Below are 11,262 nucleotides of genomic sequence, written 5' to 3' on the forward strand. Positions count from 1 at the left end.
GCAACACATATGATGCTGTTATGAATAAATACAAGATATCACAGCTCCTGTTATTGATACTGAAGCAGATTATGAACAAGATAATGATTGATTAGTCATCTTATCATATCAATGAACAAAATGGACTATTATCAGTATTCTTATCAAACAATCAATCTAGAAACTTTAAACATGTATACATACAGAAATATTTGTAAATATCGCAATTAGTTTTGTAAAATATTTACTTTTACTACATAATTTTTACATTGCTTTATTTCAACATAATATGTATTTCATATTTTTATTTATATTCTTTAGTTTAAATTTCATATAAATTTGCATAATTTTAGGCAACTATTGATTGTTACTTGCTTAATCTTAAACTATTCCTTTAATCTATTTACTTGACCATAGGCTATTCTCCTTTGATCGATTTACTTGACCACGGGCTATTCTTTTGATAGATTTACTTGACCACAGGCTATTCTTTAATAACTTTGCTTGGTTATAACTACTCTTTGGTTAAACTTGCTTGATTTTAAGCTATTTCTTTTCATAAATATTCTAAACTATTCTTTTCATTGTTTGGGTGTGTTGAAGTTAGATTATATAAACAATGCTATCAAAATTTAGCAGCATTACATTATATAGTAATTATTAAGTATGCCCTTATTTGCATGATAATTGCTTAATAAGTGAATTAATATCGTAAATAGTTTAATCGAGAACAAAATTGCAAATTAAATTAATTTATTTTAGTAAATTCGTTTTGAATTTAAATAGATATATATAGTAGACATACTTTTTAATTCGATATGATTAGTTAAAAAATTTTTGGTTTGCTTTACAACCATCATCATCATCATCATCATCATCATCACTACCATCACTTTCATCATCATTATTATTGTCATTATTATTATCGCCACAATCATCATCATTATCATTATCATCGTCTTCATCATCATCATTGCCTGTTCGTTTCTGGAAATATTATTTCTAATATTTGTGCATAATTATTTGTATTTACTAAAAACAATAAAATATTATTGAATATATAAAAATAATGCAGAAATCATACTGTTATCGTTCATTTGTTTACTTCTTAGAAAAACTTCAATGTGAGTTTCCAATTACATTTCAATTTTATTATTATCTTTTAAAGCTTAAATAATGCTATATTTGTGTATTACAAGCATTTTCGATATTACATATTGAAATATAATACTTTAGAATTAATTATACCAATAAAATATCTCATTGGTATTTAAATTTCAGAGTTAAAATTTGATATTCGCCATGTGATATTAAATTTTTGTCACAAATTTTGATCACAATTTTATGCGCGTAATTTCTCTTTCAAACCACATAATTAATTAGAGATCATAATGGGAATAATAAGAAAAACATACGAAAGCAACCAATGATGTATTAAAACATTAATAGAAATTAGATTTTTGCATTTTAATTAAAGTAAGAAATTTAAGAAAGAACAAATTTGTAATCAAACTTGACAATTTTTCAATTATTTTAAAATCAAATGTAAAGGATTTGTTTTAAACTCTCTTTCTGTTTTAATTGTAATGGAAGAAAACAGTAAACAAATTCTTTGTGAAATAAATAAATAAACTAAAACAGAAAGATATAATCGACATGGATAAACAGATGGTATGGTAAGGAAATAAAATGGATAACTTTGCTTTAAAAAAAAGTGAAATGGATGAAAAAAAGAAAAAAAAAGAAATGAAAAAAAAAAGAAATGAAATGGATTATCAGAGGAGATTTTCCATATTCAGTTAAATTTAACTAAATTATAAGATTATCAGATAAATTTGTCGTTTACAATTAGCATAGCGCATATCATCATCCAGTTATTTAAATATTCCAAAAAAAAAAACTGAAAAATTGAAATTTTTGAAATGCAAAAACTATCCTGTAAAAGCTATTAAAAATGAGTAGAAAGTTGAACTGGAAAGTTGAAATTAATTAAAAAATTAAATTTATTTTTAATTCAGGAATTACACTATTTTGAAGCTCATAGCAGCTCAGGATAGCATTCGTATTGCGAGGTGGTAAGAACCGTTTTCGCAATGGTTCCGTCACCGTGATCTATTGTTATTGAATTTTAACAAACCATTTCTAGTGGTTGCGAAAAGCGTTTTCGTCTCTTTTATTTCATTTGTTTTGAGATTGATGACGGGTTATTGTTGGTGGTAGGGGTTAGAGTGGAGGGTTAAAGGTTAAGGGTTGGGGGTCAAGGGTTAGAAGTTGTTCGTTCAAGTTCTTTTTTGCAATCCAATGTCAAGTGGAAGCTAATTTAATTTCATTTGGTTTGGAAATTTTAAATTTATGAATAGCCATTTCTAATAAAGCACAAGAGAATTTTTTATCTAACCTTTCTTTTTTTTATTTGCGAAGCATACAAAATGCTGCAATTTTGAGATGTTATTCCTTTAGCTGTGAAAAATTCGACAAGTTTTTGGATTTTTTAAACCGTAGCAGTGGTTATTATCTGAAATACTTTATGATCTAGGAAACTTTAATGGTTAATAATAATAATTGTCGTAGATGATAGTCTTAAAGTGCTAGTAATTCTTATAATTTCTTTATAAGACTCGTTACTTTTGCTTTTTTTATATAAATACGAAACATTTATAGACAAACATGACAACGGTAACTATCCCCGGTTCTCTCGTGAACAAGCGGAAAAAGCATTTTCTGGGCATGCCTGCACCAGCGGGTTACGTTGCTGGTGTTGGCCGTGGTGCAACTGGTTTTACGACACGTTCCGATATCGGACCGGCTCGTGACAGCACCGACTTACCAGAGTTACCACCAGCTGGTCCGGCGAAAAAAGCCCGCGATGATGATGATGATAAGAAAGATGATAACGAAGATTTGAATGATTCTAACTATGATGAGGTTAAACTAACTGCTCATTTTTGCCAAATTACAGCAGAAATATTGATATTAATTATTGTAGTTCAGGTTGAAACGTTTGAGAGCTAATAACTAATTTTGTTCATAATTCAACTACAAATGTTTGTGCAGAATATCCATTTAGTGCTTAATATCATTTTGAATAAATTAATATGAAGTTTTCACTTCTGTTGACAATAGTAGCATTCCTTTTCCATGCCATATGTTGAAATTTCAGTTCGAAGGTTATGGTGGAAGCTTATTCTCGAAGGATCCTTATGATAAAGATGACGAAGAAGCAGACGAAATTTACAGTGCTGTTGATTCGCGGATTGATGAACGTCGGAAAGAATATAGGTAAACTTGTTTGTTATCTGGTGTTAGGTTTTATCACTTTTTCTTGAACAGCACTTTGTTGGACTGTTTGTTATTTGATTTTTGCAATCAGTTTGCTATTTGATTTAGAGAGAAGAAATATAAAGAAGCAATCGAAAAGTATCGTAAAGAACGGCCAAAAATTCAACAAGAGTTTTCTGACTTGAAGCGTCAACTGTCTAACGTGACAGAAGCGGAATGGTCGGCAATTCCGGAAGTTGGTGACATTCGAAATAAAGCGAAACGTAACCCACGTGCAGACAAGTATCCTTTTTTAGTTATAATGCTTTTCATTACGTTTATTGCGTATGATTTTCAGATTTCTGTTTTGTGAAACTTCTTTTAGGATATCGGCGGAGATTTTGCAAACAAGAATGTTCCAGAAATCGCAATCAATAGAAACCTTTATATGTTATGGTTTTTAGGATTACTCCGGTGCCAGATTCGATAATCGCATCTGCAATGTCGTATGGTCAGATGAATAGCCAGATGGACAGTCGTATTCAGTCCGGTCTGCTTACACCAATGGGTTCTGGAATTACCTCGACGTTTAGTGGAATGATTTCTACTTATGGTAGTGGTTTTATGTCTACACTAAGTGGCATAAAAAGTGGATTGTTAACGCCCGGGTGGAAAACTGGAATACAGTCCGGCTCTTCATCATCTGCGGATCTTGATTTACGAAAAATTGGCCAAGCTAGGAACGCAATCATGGATATCAAACTAAACCAGGTATCGTTCATTTATACAGATTACTGGATTCATAACAGCATCCGCAGTAAAGGTATTGTATTTTTAGAATTCCATCTATCTGTTATGCTTCATTGTTTGAAGGATATCAAAATTTTGATTTTGCTTATGGACATCCTAAATCTCTCATGTTTTCCTACTAATTACCACAAAATTTTATTTCTTCGTCTGAATTTAGAAGCGATACTGTTCGGTTCATATATCAACTCTGATTCAGAAGAATTATATTTTGTGAGATAAAATTAGCTTTGTTATCTTTTTTTGTAACAAACTTCCAGGTTTCGGATTCCGTCACGGGGCAGACAGTGGTGGACCCAAAAGGTTACCTAACAGATTTGCAATCAATGATACCGCAATACGGTGGTGACATCAATGACATCAAGAAAGCCCGTTTACTTTTGAAATCGGTTCGAGAAACCAATCCACGGCATCCACCAGGTAAAGTTTCTTACTTGCTCGTATTTTACATTCTCCGGATACTATTTTCCAGATTAATTTTCCATGAGATATATTTTAAGTATCTAATCTAAATAGTAACATTCTTCCTCTTAATTTCTATCACAAGACAATCACATACGCTCGACACTGGGTCTATTTCCGCTTTCTTTACACCAAATTTGTTTTATCCATGTACTGTTTGTGTTGAAAATGCCTAATCAGTGTTGTTCCAGCATGGATCGCTTCGGCGCGCTTGGAAGAAGTAGTTGGTAAATTGCAGGTAGCCCGTAATTTAATCATAGAAGGCTGTGATCGGAATCCAAAGAGTGAAGATTTGTGGCTGGAATCAGTTCGTTTACATCCTCCGGATACGGCGAAAGCTATTGGTAATGAATAGTTTTGTTTCAAACTGATTTAATTTCGTTTAAACCCTATACAGAATCATTCTTGAAATATCACAATTATTTTTGCAGTGGCTGCTGCCGTGCGTTCATTACCAAATTCGGTACGTATATGGATGAAAGCAGCTGAACTCGAGGAAGATTTGAAAGCAAAGAAGAAGGTGTTTCGCAAAGCACTAGAACAAATCCCAACTTCAGTACGTTTGTGGAAAGCGGCGGTGGAATTGGAAGAGCCAGAAGATGCTAGAATTTTACTTACAAGGGCTGTGGAATGCTGCAGGTGAAATCTCAATGTTTTAGAAGCTTTTGAATTTTAAACCATTCAGCTTCTTAAGGCGTATTTCAATCTACTTTACGTTACTCACTTACTATTTACTGTAACTAAAGATTATAATACCCTTCAGTTGACTTAACTTGATTGATTAGAAGAAAATTGTGATTAGAAGAAAATTGAGATTTAGAAAATTTTAGAATAGTCAAGTAACTCTCTTGATGGAAAATTTCAGTACTTCGACAGAGCTATGGCTAGCACTGGCACGTCTAGAAACATATGAAAATGCACGTCGTGTCCTAAACAGAGCTCGTGAGCATATCCCTACTGAACGGCAGATTTGGATTAGCGCTGCAAGGTTGGAGGAAACTCGAGGACAAAGTGATATGGTTGATAGGATTATCGAAAGGGCTATTACTTCCTTGAAAGCGAATATGGTAGAAATCAATCGTGAACACTGGTTGAAAGATGCCGTTGATGCTGAGAAGGTATATTTCAGTATATTGTGGTGTGAATTTTAGGTTTTTGGAAACCCTTATTTTTTTTGCCCTAGAAAAGACATTGTGGAAGGAAGATAACTGGATAATGAATTGAATCATTTTTAGGCCAACTGCAGACTCACTTCCCAAGCTATAATTTCCCATGTGCTTGGAATTGGTGTTGAGGAAGAAGACCGAAAGCATACATGGATGGAAGATGCAGAATCGGTAATCTTACAATATTTTTACGATTACTGCTATTTGAATTCCCACATGGCATATTTTAATTTGAAAGAAGTGAAGAAGTTCTGTGTATCAGCACTGTATCAGCACAATATATAATATATATTTCAATGTTTTATAAATTGCGCAGAAATTTGGGAAGAATTTAACTTGCAGTTTGTTGCTCAAGAAGCTTATGAATGTGCTCGTGCCGTATATGCTCATGCCTTACTTGTTTTTCCAACCAAGAAAGGTATATGGTTTGCTGCAGCACACTTTGAACGAAACCATGGTACAACGTAAGTTTTTAGTGTTTGCGTTGCTTGTTCTTTAGTTAATCAAAGGGCAGGGAGTCGTACTTATTGAGACAGTTCCTTATTAGAGGGACATGAAAAATATCTGTGTTATCAATGGCTTTGTGGCAATTGCATTTGAAAGCTTTTGGAATAGTTCATAAGTAAATGCATAATTTTTAGGGAAAGTTACGATCAGTTATTGCAAAAAGCGGTTGAAAAATGTCCAAAAGCAGAAACGTTATGGTTGATGTATGCGAAAAGTAAATGGTTGGCGGGTGATGTAAAAGCTTCTCGTGAAATTCTTGCAAGAGCTTTTCAGGTCATTTTTTGACTCGTAATATATATTAATATGGTTTCTGGCAGTTATTTATTATTTCTGCTGCTTTGCTTTCTCGCCGAATCTTTACAAAGTTTAAAAATCTATTGGATAGAGCTGAAATTTGTATAAAAAATGATATTTGATTTCAGAATAATCCAAATTCGGAAGAAATCTGGATGGCTGCTGTAAAGCTAGAATCCGAAAACAATGAATTCCAAAGAGCTCGGAAATTGTTGGAAAAAGCTCGAGAAATCGCTCCTTCCCCACGCATTTATCTTAAATCTGTTAGGTACTTTAATACAAGCTACCTTTAACTTATTTTAAAAACTATTTTCTTTAACATAGAAGTAAACTTATTTGTTTTCTTCAATATCCTTCCTTACTATGAGTTTTTTTGTGCGTTTAGAATGACTTAGTAACACACTTACTTTGAAGGAATCTAGAAATAAATTGTTATTCAAATGTCAAAATATTGCCTTGCTCACTATATAAATTTCATTTTAAAGATCGATAAATCAAAAAGAAAAAATTTAGCCAAGGAAGCATTTTGAAATTTGCCAATTCAAACGAATTATGTTGACTTTTTTACTTTTTGTGCTTGCAGATTAGAATGGTGTTTGGAAGATTTAATTGCTGCTAAGAAGCTTTTGACGGAAGCATTGGAACAATTTCCAGAGACGCCAAAATTATATCTTATGATGGGTCAAATACTTCAGCAGGAAAAGAATTATAATGAAGCGCGCCAGTATTTCTCCGATGGTGTAGGTTTTTTTAGCATCTTATTCCTCTTTGTTTAAAATTTTAGCTTTCTGATCACCAGCTAAATTTCTCTTCAAAGTGTCTTTTTTGTACTTTTTTTCAGGTTAAACACTGTCCCACTTTTATTCCACTTTGGATCTGGTTGAGCCGTTTGGAAGAATCACAAAATCAAATAATAAAAGCTAGGTCTGATCTGGAAAAGGCTCGTTTGCGTAACCCGAAAAATTCAGAACTCTGGTAAATTCTATTATTTGTTTGCAATGCGGAATAGCACTAGGAGTTGTCATTTGCTTCTAAAATATAAAAGCGTCCTCATATTAATAAAGGAAATCGAAACTTTTTTTGATTTCACAAAGATTTAGGCTAGAAGCCGTACGAATTGAAGCGCGAGCTGGTTTGAAAGAACTTGCACAAGAAAGATTGGCTCGAGCTTTACAAGAGTGTGAGCATTCAGGTAATCTCAATCCTCGTATCAAGTTTCCTTCAACTTTTAAATTTTTTATTTGTGAATTTATTCATTCCTTTCTTAGAATTGGTTTCAATTCCATCCTGACCACTTTCTGGTTACTTTCCTTACACTTTTGCAGGTATTTGTCACTGTGATTTTGATTTTGCCTGTTATTGTTCTAATGACTGCCAAATAAAGTCTCCGAGTGTTTAGGCTTTTTATTAACGCTTTCCTAGCAAAATATAGTAAATAATGGGACATTTAAATAGGTATTTTCAAATTCATAAAGTTGGCTAAATTTCTGTTAAAATGCAGGACGTCTATGGGCGGAAGCAATTTTCATGGAAGAACGTCATGGTCGACGTACAAAATCAGTTGATGCTCTGAAGAAATGTGAACATAATGCCGATGTTTTATTAGCTGTAGCGAAACTGTTTTGGACAGAGCGGAAGATCAGGAAAGCGCGCGAATGGTTCCAGCGAACCGTCAAAATTGATCCCGATTTTGGGGACGCTTGGGCATTCTTTTACAAATTCGAACTGTTGCATGGTTCACAAGTAAGTCAAAGATAATGGAGCTTCACTTCACAGTGGTCAAGGAATTATTGCTTGGTTGTATATTCGGTAGAGTTGTTCTGTCTATAGGGAAAGTGCAGCTTAACTGATCCGTTAGTCTTAGTTGTTGAGGATATCCGAAATGGTTGAGATATAGCTGGTGAAGACAATTCATATTATTCTGGAGATATTCTGGAGTTGTTTCACTTTTTTTAAAGGAAGAGCAAGATTTGGTAAAGAAAAAATGCTTGCAAGCTGAGCCGCGACACGGTGAACTGTGGCAAGAAGTGTCAAAGGATGTGGAAAATTGGCGTAAGCGAACGGATGAGATTCTGGCTGAGCTTGCTGAGAAACTGGAAATGCCGAGATAGTAATGACGTCATATTAAACCCTGCGATTTTGTACATAAGTTGTCCATAAATCAGTAGCACTAAGTAGCCCTTAGTATAATACTGAATGATTTCGCAAAGTTTTGCTTTGTAAAAAGGCAGATTTTGTCAAGTCATCCAGTATTAATTCTCTTGAAAATGTGCTGAGCTGACTTCATTGTTAAATAGCCAATTAAAGAGAAATCCATTTTTGTATGTAATGACATGTTGATGTCATGAAGTTAGCCTTATAAACGATTTGGTCAGTGGTCACTGACTATTCTCATTTCATTTCAGTTTTACTAACCTTAGTTTGTTATATCTGCTTAGTGTATTCTGATTTGCTTGCTGTTTATTGTTGTTTTTCTGCACTCCATTGATTGTTTTCTTGTTGGATACTAACTGATCTATTTTAATATTAAATGAGACCAAATTAATTGAATTCAAGTCTATATCCTGTAGATAAGATATGAATTGATTGTTTTCTAATTTCAAATATGTTACAGATGAGAGTTCTCGCAAGACTAATTGAAGCTAATTTGTTTATGCTGGTAAATGCTAAATATTTTGTTTATTAATTGATCTAATAAATTATTTTCATATTTGCTTCTTATGTATACTTCTTTTTGGTTTTATCAAGTATTGCAACCATCTACTCTTTCCGTTTCTTATCCTTTCAGAATGGTAAATTTCAATATCCCGATGAGGAATGGTGTCTCGATTATTCTTTTGTTCGAGACATCAGTTATTTCTCCTCATGTTAGGGTCAAATGTGCTCTATGTTATTTTTGTGAATTTAATAGATGAATAATAAATGGATAAGACTGGGTTTTGTTCCAAATCAGGACTCAAGATGTTTCACTCTTGGAGTTCGGATTTGTTTCAACTTTGTACCTACAGGAATAAACCGCTTAATGTAGAAGGGTATTGGAGAATTCGGATTTTATTCGAATTGGGTAACAGTGATGAAATTCGCGAGATGATTTTTTTCAATTTTAAGCATTTCGCTAAATTGAATGGTTGAAGAGAAAATTTATGCCGAAAATTAAGTTAAGGAATATCGTTTAATATTCGGCTTTATTTTCTTAGATCTTGTGAAGGTTGTTTATAGTATAATACTGTGATCTTTTCATCTCACATTAAAATCAATTCGAAAGCTCTCCGTCCTTCATATATCGTCGTAAATTTGATATTTCGACTTGCAGATCTGTTATGCTCAATAGGCATATTCGCTTGCTACTTTGCAATTCAAGCATTGGGTTGTCAAATAGGACACTTCCGCTGATCAGCTGTACTTATCACAATTCATCCCAGTTCTACTGTGCCTCAAAAGTGGAAGAAGGAAGTTCAGAAGATAATGGAAATGTAGGAGAAGCTATTGGTTATGCTTATAATACTGTAGAAAAGAAAAAGGGCCTTTATAGGCCGAAGCATACGTTGGAGGAACAAATAGCTTACATGAATAGTAAGGGTATGTTTTCTTTTCTATATACTTTTTTTTTTATATAAAAAGAAATACAATTTCAATTTTGTTTCAGATTAGTGCATATCAGTTCAATAGGAATAATTAGCTATGCTTATCACTTTCACTTATTATTGGCGTAAAATAAAAACATTTTGTTTGTAGTTTATGCGGATACGTATAAGGGAATGCCAGTGTATCATTTCTACAGGCGTAACTTCAAGGGACAGGCTATTTTTATGCCAAAACCACGGATGTTTTGTGTTGATAAGGAAGGAAAATTTCGAGTAAATCATGCTTGCCCTATTTGTCGAGATGAGTATTTATTCTTTGATTATCGGGTAATTTTTTCCCTTATATGGTTATTGTTTAAATTTAGTATGTATTGAGATCACTTAGATAAGATGATATTTAGTTTTTTTTATGACCGAGTATACTCAAAGTCAACTTTTTTCAAAAAGGTTTATTTCCGGTTTCTGATGAAGCAACGAGCTCGATATAAGTGAAATAAGAAATAAACTTTTTTGAAAGGAAGTTGAATTTTGTTTACAGAAGCACTTGAATGTTTACTTGAAATGAATGATTAAACTTACTAAAATAATGGCATATATGAAAAACTATGGTGATTTCCATTACAAATGACATATGATATGCAATAACAAAAATTTCTTGTCTAATGTTCACAGTTATTAGTAGGACATTGAATGCCAAAAAGAACTAAATGACACATTCAGTTTTTCGACTTCTTTATTTACAAATATTAAACATTTCAGAATCCTGCTTTAATTCTACAGTTTCTTTTCAATCATACTGATCGCATATTACCTCTCAAGAAGTTGGGTTTATGTTTTGATCAGTATACGCAGCTTCGAGCACAATTACTGAAAGCAAGAGAGCATGGTTTGTTGATTTTTGATTTTCACATTTTTTTTCCTATCGATAAAAAACAATACTGTTGTCTTATCACAAGTGGGCTGAGATGAGATCGCAATATTATTTTTTCATCGCTTATTTTTTCTTTGCATTGAATAACTTGAGAAAATTTTGGGAAGAAGAGAAGTTTGATTTAGGTAGAGAAATCCTTAAATACATTCCTAAATTTACTGCTTGACCAATTGATTTCTTTGAATAGGTTCGAAAGAGTTTCATTTACGAAAACCAAACTTATCAGGACCAGAAGTTTCAGAATATTTCGCAAGAAATCAGTGAGATATCAAGT

General features: G+C 32.8%; 3 protein-coding genes across 3 annotated transcripts in view; 2 read left to right on the top strand and 1 right to left on the bottom strand.

Moving 5' to 3' along the window:
- Positions 1-801: 801 nt before the first annotated feature.
- LOAG_09014 (hypothetical protein) lies at positions 802-1,181 on the bottom strand (the record flags this gene model as incomplete). Its single annotated transcript, XM_003144543.1, has 2 exons — positions 802-966; positions 1,176-1,181. 2 exons carry the CDS (start codon positions 1,179-1,181, stop codon positions 802-804), a joined length of 171 nt encoding a protein of 56 aa, XP_003144591.1.
- Positions 1,182-2,632: 1,451 nt separating this feature from the next.
- Positions 2,633-9,175, top strand: LOAG_09015 (U5 snRNP-associated protein). The gene is made up of 17 exons (XM_003144544.2): positions 2,633-2,904; positions 3,140-3,258; positions 3,367-3,540; positions 3,702-4,008; positions 4,305-4,464; positions 4,698-4,850; positions 4,938-5,145; positions 5,372-5,624; positions 5,742-5,843; positions 6,015-6,136; positions 6,314-6,452; positions 6,602-6,741; positions 7,057-7,213; positions 7,315-7,448; positions 7,574-7,665; positions 7,975-8,216; positions 8,432-9,175. Exons 1-17 carry the CDS (start codon positions 2,647-2,649, stop codon positions 8,582-8,584), a joined length of 2,913 nt encoding a protein of 970 aa, XP_003144592.1. The 5' UTR covers positions 2,633-2,646; the 3' UTR covers positions 8,585-9,175.
- Positions 9,176-9,434: 259 nt separating this feature from the next.
- Positions 9,435-11,262, top strand: part of LOAG_18695 (hypothetical protein) — a gene marked incomplete at its 5' end in the record, with an annotated part of 2,712 nt that continues 884 nt past the window's right edge. Inside the window, 4 exons of the mRNA XM_020451358.1 lie at positions 9,435-9,505; positions 9,787-10,052; positions 10,209-10,384; positions 10,817-10,943. Coding sequence (XP_020304862.1) covers positions 9,435-9,505; positions 9,787-10,052; positions 10,209-10,384; positions 10,817-10,943 — 640 coding nt within the window. The remainder of the gene's footprint in view (positions 9,506-9,786; positions 10,053-10,208; positions 10,385-10,816; positions 10,944-11,262) is intronic.

The sequence above is a fragment of the Loa loa genome (assembly GCF_000183805.2).
Source record: "Loa loa unplaced genomic scaffold supercont3.449, whole genome shotgun sequence".
In the NCBI taxonomy this organism is placed as follows: domain Eukaryota; kingdom Metazoa; phylum Nematoda; class Chromadorea; order Rhabditida; family Onchocercidae; genus Loa; species Loa loa.